This window comes from Delphinus delphis, chromosome 5 (genome assembly GCF_949987515.2).
Source record: "Delphinus delphis chromosome 5, mDelDel1.2, whole genome shotgun sequence".
In the NCBI taxonomy this organism is placed as follows: domain Eukaryota; kingdom Metazoa; phylum Chordata; class Mammalia; order Artiodactyla; family Delphinidae; genus Delphinus; species Delphinus delphis.
The window spans coordinates 103,300,662-103,316,762 of record NC_082687.1 but is presented as its reverse complement, the minus strand read 5'-3'; the positions used below and the strand labels follow the sequence as shown (position 1 = coordinate 103,316,762).

The 16,101-nt window shown below is 50.5% G+C and overlaps 1 protein-coding gene across 1 annotated transcript in view; it reads left to right on the top strand.

The window, feature by feature from the left end:
• Nucleotides 1-16,101, top strand: part of C5H4orf50 (chromosome 5 C4orf50 homolog) — a 49,607-nt gene that overhangs the window by 12,013 nt on the left and 21,493 nt on the right. Inside the window, exons 4-6 of the mRNA XM_060013190.1 lie at nucleotides 5,694-5,805; nucleotides 6,884-7,011; nucleotides 8,488-11,028. Of these exons, the coding sequence (XP_059869173.1) occupies nucleotides 5,694-5,805; nucleotides 6,884-7,011; nucleotides 8,488-11,028 (2,781 nt within the window). The remainder of the gene's footprint in view (nucleotides 1-5,693; nucleotides 5,806-6,883; nucleotides 7,012-8,487; nucleotides 11,029-16,101) is intronic.

The window sequence follows — 16,101 nt, the reverse complement described above, 5'->3', positions numbered from 1 at the left end:
CATAACAAGTGCCCTCCTGGATGCACCGTTATGAGGCCCCGTGAAACAGTAGAACTGTCGGTTCTAGTTCCTTGATGTGCTTCTTCGCCAGCTTCATGGGGGTACAAAACGATTCCTATATTTATGAGGGAGTCTTTGCACTAGACGCCATCTCTCGTGCTCTGCATCTGTTGTCCACTCATTTTGTCCCTCAACGACCTTCAAGGGAGGCACTATTTTACCCCCATTTTACAGATGAGGAAGTGAAGGCCCGGAGAGTCCCAGGGTCCCACAGATAGTAAGTGGTGGGGCAGGATTTGCGTCCCGGCAGGCTGACCCTGAGATGAGCCTGTGAGTGCCATGCTCTGTTCCTCCGGTAACTAGTGGTCAGTGGGTCCAAAATCAGCATTTAACGGGTGCCGTACAACGAGGTGTACTCGGGCCTGAGCTTGGTACCAGGGCTGGGAAATAAGACAAGACCCCTGCCTGCACGGGATGACAAGACTGCCTGGAGAAAGAGGGTGCAGACAGAGGAAGGGGGAAGGGGCCTGACAATCTGTGGGTCACTGTTGGGGATCTTGGTGTTTGGAATGGGGAATGGACCATTCCCCATGACAGGGCCACAGGGTATGTCAGAGTCTTCCAAACTGTCCTACTCTCAGCGGGCACTGACAGCCCTGACTCTGAGCACGTTGGAGTCGAAAAGGGCCACCTTGAAAGGAAGAAATCCTCCAGAGAGCGCGCTGGAGAGATGGGAAATGCCAGCCAGTCACCAGGTCACGGGGCAGCATGGCTTGCAATTTTAAAGTTAAAATGCTAAAATCTATTGATAACAACACCGTAAAGCCAGATGGTGTCCCTCAGGTCTTGGTCTGGCCTGTGGCCATGGCTGTGCACGTATGAGATTGTACTCAGTGTTCTGAGAGCATTGCATGCATGCATGCATGATTTCCCAAGGCTGACAGTGCATTTCCAAAGGGGCAGGACCCAGAATGGTTAAGAGCCACGCGGCAGATCTTCAGCGCCCTTCTCTGGATAGCGGTGTAACCCCCAAATGATCTCTTTTCATAAGCCCCCAGCAGCTCCATCGCCTTGGGATCCAGCTCCACTTCCTAACCTCGGCATTCAAGGCCCCAGCTGCTCTAGCCGCTGCCTCCAGGCTCACTGCCCACCCCTTCCTCCCACCCTGTGGTCCTGCAGGTCCCTAAATATGCCAGACTCCTCCAGCCTGCTTACTTTTCCTGTGTCTAGAGACTTCTACCGTCTGCTCCCCATGGCCCCTTGGTAAACCCCTGCTTCTTTCTCTCCATTTGGTGAGAATGTCTCTTCCTCCAAGAAGACTTTCCTGATTTTACGCCAGCTCCTTCCCTCCTTGGTGCCCCCATTATGATATGACCCACCTCTGGCGACCCTAATTCTCACTGTGCTGGGCCTGGCTGCCCACCCCCCCGTAGCTGTTCCTTCATCGTCATCACCAACTGGGTCTGATTCAGCCATAAATCCCAGCCCCTGTCCACAGGCTGTGGAATACTTGGTGAGGAAGTGACTCAGTGAATAAATGGCCAAAAGAAGATATTTGCTCCATTGCCCATGGGAAATGGAAACTTCCAGATGAAGGGACCTGAGATGGCAATGCTGGGAAGTGAGGTGTAGAAATTGGGAAACGAGAGGGAGGTCTAGCCCCAGGGAAGTGTGTATCATATTGAAAATCATTGCAAATTATTAGGGTGCCTCCAACCCAAACCAGCCCCTTGGTTACATCTGATGTGTGTCATGGTGTGATTTATGGTGAGGGTAATCGTTATGAGAAGATATTTTGATTCTTATTTACACAGCGCTTCCCCAAACAGGATCTCCTTGATGCTGGGAGGTAGCCAGGCAGAGATCAGTGATTTTGTCCCCAGCCCCACAGAGGAGGCACATGCCTTGCCCAGGATCACACAGTTTATAGTTTCGAGAACAAGTTGCTTGGAGCCCAGGTCCCCACAGGAATAGCCATTGCGAGGACAAGCGCCCAGCTCGGGGAGGAGTTTGGAGAGGGGGTTTCTGGTCAGAATCCCAGGTGAAAGAAAGTTTAAGAGGACTCTGGTTTGCAAGAGAAGCAAAGCCTCTCTGCAGATGTGTCCAGATGCTTTTTAGCAAGCGTGCACTGGGCATCCTGTATGTTCCAGGCACCGTGCCGACCACTGGGGCTGGGGAGGCGATCCTTCTCTTCAAAAGTTTATAGGGGAGATAGACACAGGGGCAGAAAGGGCAATTTGGGTGACGACCACTACAGCAGGGGACACCCTGGGGCAGTGGCCTGGCCTGGAGGGTATCAAGGAGGCTCGTATAAAGAGATTAAAAGTCACTGTCTTATGATGTCAGTGTCAGGCTGTCATCCCAGAGCTGCGACCCCGCTCCTTGTGACAGTGGCCTCAGGAATGCGGGCTGCTCAGGCCAGCTTCTCGACCCCGGCGATCTGAGTAGAGCGACGCCTGGTGGCGAGTATGAGAATGTCTTGATTGTTTCCTGAGTCCAGGCAGCCCGTTCCTGCTCACAGCTTGCACCTGAGCAGAAGTGCCCGTTACTTTTTTGTAACTTGTCACTCACTCCTGCAAGCGAGCAAGGGCTTTAAAACAGTTTCGATAATGTCAAAAAACAAAACATAGGCAAAAGCCACGAACATACAAATAACGTAAAAAGGAAATACAGATGGCCCGTGGTCTTACAAAAAAGGTCCATTACTTAAAAACAAAATACGAATGAGCAAAACCTCACGATTCCACTGTATTCTGAATATTTGTCATATATTAAAGGTACCTCAATACTGTTTATAGTTGGTAAAAATTGGAAACAACCTAAATGTCTGATCAGAGGGACCTGATTTGGTAAGTGAAGGCATTCCTTACGTCAGAGATCATTCGGCAGCCCTAAAACACCACATTACAGAAGAAGTTGTGGAGAAATGATCCTTCGATACCATCACATGAAAAATGCACAAAGCGAAAGTCAACATTTTGTAGAAACAGACTTTTGGAAGAATTTAAATGTCTCTGCACAGAAAAAAAGCCCAGAGGGATATATTCTCACACATTTGTAATATTTGTGTTTGGATATCACTGTATTCCTCATTTTCTTCTTTCAAAATAATTACACGTTAAAACTAAAGCCAAATAAAGTTACAGGCAAATGCTCCTGTGAGTGTTGAAAAGCAGGGAGGGCTGGCAACACTGAGCAGAGGGGGGCAGGAAGAGGGAGAGAAGGCCCGGATCAAGTTCGGAGACCTGAGTTCAGGTCCTGTTCTCCCACTGTGTGTGCTGTGTGACCTTGGACAAGTCACTGTCCCTCTCTGAGTATTGATTTCATCACTTGTGACATGAAGCGGGTATAGCATCATCTTGGAAGTCCTCCCCTGGATGTTAGCTCCTCGAGGCAGGGGTCTGTGTGTGTCACCCATGGCTGTGTCCCAGCCCCAGGACAAAGCCTGCCACATAGTAGGTGCTCAGAAAGTATTTGTTGAACTGAATGGAAGTAAACTTGGTACTGGAGCAAAATCCAAATAGAAATGAACAGCAGAACAGTGGTGGCCTTCGACACTGCCCTCCGCCTCCCCTTCATCTGTTCCCTCCTCCTTCCTTCTGCTTCTCTCTCTTGCTTGCTCTCATGTCTTTGAATTTCTGTCTCCCTTCTTGCATCCTATTTCCTCTCTTTTTTTTCTTTCTCATTTGCCTTCTCTCTCTTCCTTTCTCTTGTGCCTTCTCTCTCTCTCCATTTTCTCATCTCCACCTCCTTCCAATAGTGATTTTAAGCTCTTGACAAGAGTGTTTAATTCTGATCGAGTGGGAAGCTAGTGGAGAAAACCGTGAGGTACCCCAAGGTCTGTGGGCAGAAGGCACCTGTGGCAGGTTGTCCGGGCCCGTCTGGATGCAGAGCAGGGCTGTGCCCAGACCCCTCTGGTTTTCACTGGTCTTGGCTGGGGCCCTGTTCTGGTACTTGTTAAAAGCTTCTGGGTGATCCTAAGGTGTGGCCAGGGCCTGGTCTCCCCTGGTCTCTGAGGAGAACTGGACAAGACACAAACTGTCGCACAGTAACTGGAAGGTCACAACCTTGGGGTATGAGGAGAAGATGCTGCAGTGAGGGAGGGGCTTCATTTGGGGGAGGCTCAGGGAGGCCTCATTAAGGATCTGGCCTTTAAGTTAAGCCCAGAAGGGAGCAGCTGGGCCAGGCAGAAGGGTGGGGAGGAGAGGTGTAGGCAGCAGGCACAAGGGGTGCGAGGCCCCAAGGCAGGAGGGAGAAGGGTCCATCCAAAGAGCAGAGATGGGCGTGGTGAGGCCGCACAGGCAGGGGTTTTATCTTTCAGGGCAGTGGGAAGCATGAAAGGGTTGGAAACAGGAGGGCAACCTGAGCCTGTTTCCATTTCAGTGCAATTGCTCGGCTGCCAAAGGGTGTGGAAAGGAGGGGCAGAGAGCCAGGGGCAGGGAGGGCTTTGCAAGAAGCAGCCTGCAACCAGTACCCTTCCCAGGAGGGTGCACCAGGCAGGCAGGAAGAACCACACGTGCGGAGGCCAGCAGGAGCCAGCGTGGGGGAACAGGGAGGCACTGTGAGAGGAAGCCAGGACCAGGAGCGTCAGGGGCTGCGGTGACAGCCCTGGACGGCCTCCGTGCCTGACCGCAGCCCAGGAGTTGATCCTGTGGACTGAGTGGGGGAGGTGAGGGCGGACTTGCAGGTCAGAGGGTCCCTGGCAGCTGCGGGCAGGACGGGAGGGGAAGCAGGAGGCCCAGTTAGTGGCCAACGCAGGGGTCTGCTGAGAGCAGGTGAGGACCTGGGGACGGGCACGGGGCATGACCTGTCCATTTCCGTTTCTCCCTCCCCTAGAAGAGCACCTGACCCACAGTAGGAGCTTAATAAACGTTTGCTGAATTAATGCACGGCGAGTCCGAAATGTCTGCCTTTCTGCAGGCTCTGTCTATCCATCCAACTGTCAAACCTTTATTAAGCACCTACTGTGTGCCAGGCTGGAGTGTCAGTGCGGACCGAATGAAGGCCAGTTTCCTTCCTGAACGACCTCAGGTCTAGTGTGGGAGCAGGTGGGAAGCAAACAGCGCCCCTTAGAACCGGGCTAGGCGTACCCAGGGCAGTGGGAACCTGCAGGACACTTGTGCCCTGGCCCCTCGTGGGTGGTGGCTGGAGCCGCAGTCAAGGTGCTGCCTCTAACGTGCTCTGCGGGGCGGGGGGTGGGTGTTGGGTTAGGGAAGCTCCTTGCTGCAGCCCAGCTTGCCTTTTGGGGTGAGATCCAGAGGAGGAGGGTGCCGCCCGGAGATGCCTGGCTGCGGCATTTGGGGCCTGTGGACAGTTGAGGGACAGGACTGCCCAGAGGGACAGGCTCCCACCTCGGGTGGATACAGAGGGAACTTCCGCACCGCCAGAAAGGGGACTGAAGCCTTTGGTGCCACCTTGGGGGGCCCAGAAAAATCTTGGCTGAAGGGACAAGCCCCCCATTGTCTGCTAAATGCTTGCTGGGTGCTCACAGGAGGCAGTTTCGTTGGCAGGACCGAGAACGCAGGACCAGGGCCCTATGGCCAGGCCACTGCCCTCTGCTGTCCTCACCTGGGGAGGGGATGCAACTCCCTCCAGGGGTCCTTGGGAGGGACTTGGCTGGGACAGGCTTGGAGGGTCCCTTGCAACCAGGGACACTCACAGCTGTCTTGTCTTCTTGTGTTTTTTTCCTCAAGGAGGCCCTGGGCTGTGTTCAGGATGAATCGCTGCCCCTGCCCTGGGAGGAGGCTCCGGATGCCTGCGGAAACCGAGGCCCTGACGGGGCCCCTGGACCAAGGGGCTCGGCAGGTGCGTGGGGGGCCCCATGTGGACATCCGCTGATGGGCCAGCTCTCTTACGACATCCTGATGACGCAGCAGGGTGGCGGTCCCTGCTCTACGGTCAGGAAGCTGAGGCTCAGAGAGGTAGTGTTGCTTGCTTGTTGCCACACAGCTGGGAGAGGTAGGATCAGAGTCCACAATGCCCACGGCAAGGTCTGTGACTTAGGATCAACCCGACATTCAGGCTCAGCCCTCAGCCCTCAGAAGGTGCCAACCAGGCGACGCACGTGCCAGCCTCGGGCAGCAGGGGTCCCTTCAGGGGGATTTGTCTTCGCAGAAGACCGTGTCATGACCGGGAGCTGTTCTATTCCCCGCCCCCGCCCCAGTGACAGCTCAGGTGTGAGACAAGTGTGCAGCCTGGGAGTTGCTGGGACCCCCTTATCCCTAAGTTGTCCCTAACGGGAACCAATATCTCTGCTAATATTCTCGGGTGCAGCTTCCAGGGTCCCTGCTGCAAAAGCCACTGCACGCAGGGAGCCCCAAAGCCATGGTGTCCAACTGGCCATCTGTGGTTTATGTAGTTTTCCAAGGTGAAATTCAACTTAAGGATGAGGGGGTCAGTTATACCCAGCGGGGCTGTTGACCAGCAAAGCTGACCTTTCCCCTCCATCCCATTTCTGGGGAACAGAGCTGACAGGTCAAACGAGGTCAGGTTTGTCCTTGGGGAAGGGGGCAGGGCGTGTCTGGCAAAGCCTGGGCATCAACTCCGCTATCTACGTGCTGACCATGAGGGGCTGGGGGCCAGGGATCATGACCCTGTGTGACCATGACGGTGTGGGGCCAGGGAGATGTCGTGGGCTTTGTGGTCAGAAGAGGTGGCTTCCAGACCCGATTCTGCTGCTCATCAGTGAATGTCATTCCCCATCCCTGAGCCTCGGTTTCTCACCTGACAGGCAGTGGTGGCCAGCAGGCCACTTGTGGAGGCTCAAAGGCCCTGAGTCATGAGAAGTGCTGTCTCATCCTAACAGCAGATGGCACTGCTGGTGGCAATCATGGGAAAGCTCCTAGGAGGGTCTTCTTAACTCTCCGGTCCTGTCATTTCCCAGGCCAGCCCTCCGAGGGGCCCCGCGCCTGGGACTGCATCGGGGCTGGACAAAGCACTGCTGTCTTGATCCCAGGCCCGGAGACCACGGACAAGCTCCCAGGAGACCTCGCAGGATCTGCCCGTGGACAGGTGAGGCCAGAGGCTTTCTGCGTGCCTGGGGTGCCAGCTGGGTCTTATCAGCCCTACTGTGTGTGCTGCACAGTGTGGCCACCACGCAGAAGATGGGAGAAGGAGGTAAAGAAGCTTGGGGTTTGGAAGAACGTTCTGGAAATAATTGAGAGGGAGATTTGAGCCCTGGGTGGGGAGTGGGCAGGAAGGCTGTGTGCCCCAGCTGTGTGCCCAGACCCAGCTGCCACGTAGCAAACTTCATCTCATTGAAACCTCCCCGCCAGCGATGGGGCAGGAGCCATGACCCCCCCGCTTCTGCATATGAGGAAGTCGTGATTTCCCAAGGCCTCACAGCCCTCTAGGGGACAGGGGTCCTCACATCTCCATAGCCCACACTCTGCACCACACTCTGCCCTACGGTTCAGGAGCCTGGCTCCAGCCGGCCCTGATGCGGTTCTGTGGTTCTAAAGAGGGGGCCTTCCTTGCTCACCTACTTTCATTCATTCACCTCCTGCTCTGAGCCACTGCGTGGTGTGCTGTGTCACACCCAAAGTGGGAAAAGAGCAGAGCAGCCCCTGGGGTGGGGAGAGCTTCACAGAGAAGCTGGGGAAGTAGTTAGACAGACAGGAAACCAGGGATGGACAGCGAAAGGGCAGGCCAGGTGGGAAGACCCGGCAGGTAAAGGTGGTGAGGCTGGGAGCGCTGCGAGGTGCGAGTGGGGTCGTGGTCGCATGTGAGCTGAGGGCTCCTACCGAGCCTGGATGAAGCCAAGTTTCCTCTCCCGGGCCTCAGCCCAGCCCGGGTTTGTTCTGAGTCAGGCCAGTCCTCCTCTCTGGTTAAGCTCATTGAATAAGTAAATATAAAAAGATATTCAAAAATATCTATGAAACCCCTCCTGTGTGCCCAGGACTATTCCAGGCAGATGGTCTACACCGTGCTGTCCACTAGAGCCTTCCACAGTGCTGGCAATATTCCGCACCTGTGCGGTCCAGTGTAGGAGCTGTGAACCACGCGTGGTTTCTGAGCACTTGAAACGTGGCTGGTGTGACTGCAGAACTGAGTGTTAACTTTCACTGAATTGCTTTAAATTGGAAGAGCCCCGTGTGGCCTGTGCGGCTACCGTATTGGACAGTGCAGGGCTATGGGAGGAGTTAAACAATTACACACACACATATCCTACATGATGTGAGTGAGGGGAAGGCGCCACAGAGCGAGGGAAAGGGGGTGAATGGACAGACAGTGGTGGAAGTGGTCAGCAAGGCCTTTTTGAGGAAGTAACGTTTGAGCTGAGATGTTAAGGAAGCCAGAGGGTGAGCCGTGGCAGGGGGGGCGGGGGGAGCAGAGGAAAGGGCAGGGGCAGAGGCCCTGGAGTGCTAACAGACCCGGGGTGTTTGGAAGACCTGTATGGCTGGGTGAAGAGATGAGCTCAGAGAGACGGGGAGAGGCTCTATGGGGGAAGGGGCCGCTTCACCCCTTCTCTTCTCTTCCCTCCCCTAGTTTACTCCGGCTGAGCCCAGCTTGGGCGAACAGACTCTCCTTCTCATCTGTGGCTGCCCCCCGGGGCAGGACATGGACGGCTCACTCCTCCCGGTGGAGCTGGCCTGGATTTCAGAGCAGAACCTAGCAGCCACCCTGGCCCAGGTGTCCTTCCTCCCAGTGCAGACATGCACAGGCCCTCCCTGGGGGCAGGCTGGGGACTCGGCTCCCCTGCCACTACTGCAGCTGCTCCTGGAAGATTCCCCAGAAGAACTGCAAGCCCAACAGGTGCTGGAGGCCAGGCCCCCGCCTGCTTCCTCCGCTGCAGGACACCCCAGCCGGGATCATCGCACGGCAAGGAGCCACGATGCCTCCCTCTGCCGAGAGTCCCCATGCATTTCAAATCACCGATTTCCCAGGAGAGGCCCCAAGGACCTAAAAGACTCTTGCAAGGAGGGAGGAGGAACCCCAGGGCGGAGACCGGAGGTGTGGGAGGCGAGGAGGACCGGCGGCAGGAAGGAGGATGACCTCGGTGCCAGGGCTCAGTCAAGTCAGGAAAGCCGTGAGAACCTGAGCCTGGAGGCTGGTGTCAGGGCCCCAGAGGGTGTATGGAATGATCACGGGGCTTCTGAACCCCCGGCTGCAACCTCCTGCCCTGGGCCCAGGCGGGAGCTTCCACTGCCCCTTCTTCAGGGGGAGGCCTCAGTGTCAACGGAGGGCCCTGAATCCCTGAGCAGGAGGGGGTGGGGCGGAAGGCATGTCTGGAGCCCCCAAGAAGGAGGAGAAGGGGGAGAAGGGGGAGGAGGGCTTTCATCATCAGAGGAGGAAGAGGCCCCCACAGCCGCCTTCTCCAGGGCCCACGGCACCAATGGGCCGCCTCCGGCAGGTGCTCCAACCTTTGCAGAGCAGGGCAGAGCCATCAGGAGAGTTCTGGGCAAGGAGGAAGACTGCGTGTGGTCTGGAAATGCTCTGCTTTTCCCAGAGGAAAGCCCTGAGGACAAAGGACAGGAAGGGGAGGAGGAATTGTCGCATCTCCAAGGGTGCAGCCCGGGCCACAGGGATGTCCGGGAGGAGCCTGGCTCCGAGGGCTGTGAAGCCAAGGAAATGCTTTTCCTACTGCAGGAGGGAGGTTTGCCACCGTCTCCTGGATTGGCTTTATGGCCCGAGGGGGCCCGACCTACCAGTCACCCCCGGGCTCCGAGCAAAGGCCGTGAGGGATCCGCGTTAAAAATAGAGGAATTTGAAGAGGAGATGGAGGCTTGTTTCCAGCAACTCTCCATCCTGAAGCCTGGGAGTGGGGGGCATGGCCGGAAAGCTTCCTCGTTGGCAGGAGAGAACTGGAGCTTTGCTCGGAGATGGTACAGCTGCCAGGAGGACGCGTATCCTCAGCAGGCTTTGGCAAACCAGGATCTCGATATTTGTTATGCCAAGGAAGCAAACCCCGAGGAGCCTGATGAAGACGTTAAGCGGGGAGAGAATGAGGCCCTAGGCACTGGCGAAGTTCTTCCAGGGCCGGTGCTGGATTTGGCCAACCTGAGCCCGGGCCCGCCAGAGGGGCCCTCTGAGTGGGGTCGGAACCAGCTCTCTGAGCAGCCGAGAGCCCTCGAGAGAGCGAGGACGAGGTTTCGTCAGCTCATTTCTGGATTGAAGACGGAGAGAAGCAAAGTTTTACGTGACAACGCCAAGCTTCAGGTAGATCAGGAACGATGCCACAGAAAACTGCGTGTCCTGGAAAAAGAGAGGGCGAGAAATGTGAAAAAAATATCTGCGCTCAAACAGGATAACGGCGTGCTGTTAGGAGACATCTCTCACGTAAAGAGGGAGCTGGACCAGTACGTGCAGGTCATTTCAGACCTTGAAGACTGTAACAGGAAAAGTTACTGCAAAATTTCTGAGCTCGAAGAGGAAAACGAGAGATTGAAAGGGCACCTTGGGCAGCTCCGGAAAGCCATGTCTGCGAGCATCCGAAAATCCAAAGGCGTGATGGAGTGCATCACCCTGGAAAACTGGGAGCTCAGTGCACTGATTTCGGAGCTTGGGGTCAGTTATAAAGAGCTGATAAAGGATATAGTGCTGGGAATAGAAGACATGATCCAAGCCTTCAGGGGGGAGAATGAACACCTTCTACAAAGGATCCAAGTCCTGGAGGGGGAAGTCGTGTGGGGGAGCAGCACAGATGTGGGACCTTTGGTGAGAGCAGAGGAGTATCTCCAGGGAAAAAACATGATGGCGGTGGACCAGGTGAACGCGGTAGAAAGGGGGGTGCAGGTGACTGAGCTTTCAGGGCAACTGACTGCAAGAGGCCCTGGGCCACCCTCGGAGCAGGAAATGGGTCTGGCTGGAGTGTGGACGGAACCTTGTTTAGGCCTGGAGAATTCCAGGTGCGGTGCTGATTCTCCTGCTACATCACTGGTCTGGGGAAACGCCGCAGGATCCAGTGCCCTGCAAGGAAACACCGATGGGGCAGGAGTGAACGAAGCACATTTGGAGAAGGACGACAAAAGACCACGGTGTTCTGCAGACCAAGGGCGAGCTCTGAAGTCCCCACGCAGTGGCCCCCGGGTAGGTTGACTCTGCATGGTTGTTTAATCATCTTGCTGACTTATAGCACTGACCACACCCTTTACTACCGTGTCCTCCAGCAGCCCTAGGAGGGAGGAACAGTCACCACCCCCATTTCCCAGATGAGAAAACATAGGCACAGAGAAGTTAAGTGAGTTGCCCAGAGTCACACAGCTAGGAGGGGTTGAGCCCAGACTCTACCTGGGCAGTCAGGCTCCAGAGTCTTTATTCTTACCCTGGACAAGATAATGCGAGTCTGCCCCTCTGCTCAGGCTGTTCAAATTGGTATCTGGTGGGACATGGAGTGGGTGTTTACACTTCAATATTAGAGATTTTACTTTCAGACCAAGGAGTTTTTCAAGCACCTCAAGTTATAATTCTGCACATTGAGTCTTTTTTTTGTTGTTGGTATTTATGTATTTATATTGAGACATAATTGATATCTAACACTGGGTAAGTTTAAGATGTGCAATGTGTTGAGTTGATACATTTCTATATTGCAATCTGATTACCACCATAGCTTTAGCCAACACCTCTATCACACTGAACACTGGGTCTTGAAAGGAGAGAGCAGTGGGCTTTAGAATTCAGTCAAACAGGGTTCAAACCCAGGTCTGTGCTGACTACATCCGTGACTTCTCTGAGTTGTTTTCCTCGTCTGTGGACAGTACTCGACATTCAGGACTGCTAGGATGAAATTTATTTTTCCAGTGGTCTTGAATGTGTCTGTAGGATATTTAGTGTTGAGTCCTTTGTATATATTCATATCCGATCTCTCTGCCTCTCTGTCTCTGTCTCTCTGTCTCTGTCGCTCTCTCTTTCTCTCCAATTTTATCAGTCATTTCACAGGATCATTTTTTGGTTTTATTGATGTTCTTTATTGTATGTCTGTATTTTATTTCATTGGTTTCTTCTAATATCTTCATGGTTTCCTTTCTTCTACTTTCTTTTGGTTTCATTGGCTGTTCTTTTTCAGGCTTCCTGTGTTGAAAGTTTGGATCATTGATTTTCAACTGTTCTCCTTTTGTGATTTATGCATTTAAATCTATGCATTTCTCTCTAAGCACTGTTTCAAGTACAACCCGCACATTTTGATAAGTTGTACTTTTTATGTCTGTTCAGTTCAAAGTTTAGCTTTTAATTTCTATTGTAATTTCTTCCTTGACCCATGGGTCATCTAGAAGTGTGTTGTTGAATTTCCAAGCATCTGTAGAATTTTTTAGTTATATTTTTGTTATTGATGTCTAGTTTTATTTCATTGTTGTCAGAAAACATACACTATATTATTTTATTTTTATTTTATTATTATTATTATTTTTTCCTGTATGGGGGCCTCTCACTGTTGTGGCGTCTCCCTCTGCGGAGCACAGGCTCCAGACGCGCAGGCCCAGCGTTCATGGCTCACAGGCCCAGCCGCTCCGCGGCATGTGGGATCTTCCCGGACTGGGGTATGAACCCGTGTCCCCCGCATTGGCAGGAGAACTCTCAACCACTGCGCCACCAGGGAAGCCCCACTATATTATTTTAATCTTGAAATTTGTTGAGATTTTTTTCATTGACCATGTTATGATCTATTTTGGTAAATATTCTATGTGCCCTTGCAAAGAATGAATATTCTGCAGTTGCTGGGTATTAATTAGCCCAAGCAGATTAATTATGCTGATCAAATCTTCAGTAGCATTACTGATGTATGGTCTATTCGTTTTGTCATCTACCGAGATGGCTTTTTTTTTTTTTTTTTTTTTTTTTGCGGTATGCGGGCCTCTCACTGTTGTGGCCTCTCCCGTTGTGGAGCACAGCCTCCGGACGCACAGGCTCAGCGGCCATAGCTCACGAGCCTAGCCACTCCGCAGCATGTGGGATCTTCCCAGACCGGGGCACGAACCCGTGTCCCCTGCATCGGCAGGCGGACTCTCAACCACTGCGCCACCAGGGAAGCCCTGAGATGGCTTTTGAAATTTCCAACTCTGAGTGTGCATTTGTTTATTTCTTATTTTTGTTATGTTAGTTTTAATTCATATGTTTTGAAATTATTTATTAGATACGCATTGATGTAGGATTATGATTGTATTCCTGGTGAATTGACTCTTATCATGATGAAATATCTGTCATTATCTCTCACATTTCTTGCCCTAAGGTTGACTTTGTCTGATATTAAAGTACAACATCAGTTTCTTTTCATTAGTATTTTCATGGTATATAAATTTTTTACACCATCCATCTTTTTGCTTTTGAGCTATCAGTATCTTTAAAGTATGTTTCTTAGAAACAACATATGGCTGTTTTTGTTTTTTTTTTAAACTTAGTTCAGTTTGACATCCTCTGCTTTTTAGTTGGAGTGTTTGGTCCATTTACATTTCACATACATAATTGTGTAATTGGCTCTATGTTTACCTTCTTCCTGTTTCTTCTGTTTGTCTGTTCTGTTCTCTTTTCTTTTATTCCTTCTTTCTGCCTTTGTTTTTGGTATTAGTAAACTACCTTCTATTATTCCATTTTCTTCTCTATTAGCTTATTTTGATACACATTTTAGTGTCATTCTTTTAGTGGTTACCCTAGAAATTTCAAATTGTAGGTATTAATTATTAAAATTTACTTTAAATTAGTACTTTTACCATGTCTCAAATAATTCAAAAATCTTTTAATAGTTTACTCCATTTATTCCTTTTCATCCTTTTCATTGTTTATTTTTGTCAACTATGTTACTTCTACGTATATATACCTTACAAAGTGCTATTACTGTTGTTGTTTTAAACACTCAATAATCTTTTATGTTTATTCATATCTTTCTACATTCTTGTGCTGTTCATTCTGTCTTCTACTTGTGTGGGTCTGTTTTACACCCACCTGAAGAACTTTGTTATTTTTCGCTGGTGATGAATCCCCTCAAATTTCTTTTTATGAAAACAATTTTTCAATTCCACTTTTAAAAGATTTTTTTCACTCTGGATTCACAATTTTAGATAGGAAGATATGTTTCCCTCTTTTGACACTTTAAAGATCTCATTTCATTGTCTTCTGGCTCCCACAGTTTCTGTTCAGAAATGGAATAATTTATCTTTTTTCCCCTGAAAGAAATGTGTCATTTTACCTCAGACTATTTTAAAGGTTTGCTTTTCATCTTTGGGTTTTGGCAGTTAGACTATGATGTGCTTACATGAAGTGTTATTTATGTTTATCCTGCTTGGTTTTTCTGAGCCTCTTGAAACTGTGGAGTCATACCTTTAATCAGATTTGGAAAATTCTTGGCCATTAGTTCTTCAAATATTTTGTTCCTTTCTATTTTTCTCTCCTCTCCTAAAAACCTAGACTGTTTTTTCACTTTATCCCACATCTTTTGGAACTGTTCTATTTTTTTCTCTTTGTGTTATCAGTTTGAATTTTCTATTGACCTGTCTTTTAGTTCACTAAAAGTTCTGCTGTTCAGTTCTGCTGTGTCCTGTCTTCTAATACACCCATCCATTAGTTCTTAATTTCATTTACTGTATTTTGCAGTAGCATATCCATTTTATCCTTTTTAAAGAGATTCTGATTCTCTGTTGAAATACTCCACATTTTCATTCATTTTTGTCTGTCTTTTCCTATGTTGTTAAAAAATAGAATCATAGTTATTTTGAAGGTCTTGTCTTCTAACCCCAATATCTAGATTATCTCTGAGTCTGTTTCTATTGGCTATTTTATTTCTTGGTTAAGGCCCACTTTTCTGCTTCTTCATGTGACTAGTAATTTTTTTTTAAGTGTTGGACGTTGTGTGGAACATGTAGAGATTCCTGCTTATTAGCTTCCTCTAAAGCATGTTGTAAGTTTTGCTCTGGTAGGTAGCTGAATGATCAGCAGACCATTATTCCTGTGCAGGTCTACTTCAGTTTTCCCCTCAGTACCAGGGCGTGATTTTACTCCTCAAGGGTGGTCCTTGCTTCTAGGGCATGGCCTTTCAGTGGTATCAACTGAGTTCCCAGAGCATTCACCAAAGACTCTCCACTTCGGCTACGCCAGAACTTTGCTATCTTTGTAGCAGTGCGTGACCTCCAAAACCTCTTTAGCAATTGATCTCCCAGCTGCTGTTCTCTGCTAGGCCTCAGAGTCTTACACTATGTTGCACCACGTATGATTCAGCCCAGGACCCAAGGGTATTTCTAGGACAGTGTCTGGATTTCTTCTCTGCGGCTCACCTCTCTCTGCTGCTTTGTCCCACAAACCCCAGCTGTCATAGCATCCCTGAAACCCAGTCTCTGATTCCACTTAGCAGGACCACTGTGCTCAGCATGGGATCTATTTCCCTGAACCATGGTTTGGAAAATGTTCAGGGACGATGTAGAGCTCACCTTGTTGTGCTTCCTTTTTCTCAGGGATTGTAGCCCTGCATTGGCTGCCATTTAATGCCTGCAAAGAATTGTTTTTATGTAGTTCCCTCATATCTTGTCAAATCCCAGGTAGTAAGACCTGGTGGGAACTAAAACTCTGAGAAGGTGAATTTCAAGCTGAGAGTCTCAAGGTTTGAAAGGAGCAGCGAAGGAAGAACATTCCAGGCAGAGGGAGAAGCAAATGGCCAGCCCCTGAGGCAGGAATGAGCCTAGCTTGCTGAAAAGCAGAAAGTAGCCAGTGTGGCTGGATCACGGTGGGCATGGGTGGGGCGTGGTATGAGATGAGGATGGAAAAGTTGTCATGAGAAAGGTAACGGGAGGCCTTGTAGGCTCTGGTTATGATCACTTCCAAATGCAGTGGGAGACTATTGGAGGGTTTTCAGCAGGACAACATGATTAAATTTCTGTCGTAAAATGATGTGATCTTTGATGCTGTAAAGACACAGAGAGGACACAGGGAGAAGAGTCAAGAGGATTTTTGCCAAGAAATGATGCTAGAACAGAGGATTTTTTTTAAAAAAAAAAGAGAGGAGTCCAGGTAAAAACTAGAGTTAGAATCAATGGGATTTGTTGATGGGCAGGAGGCAGAGGGTGAAGAAAGCTTCCTGTTTCCTTCGTCCCAAGTTACAAACCTGATCTTGTTTTTATTTGCTTAAAATAAAAACCTTAAACCCTCCGGGTCTTCCTGTCACACTTGGTATGAAGTCCA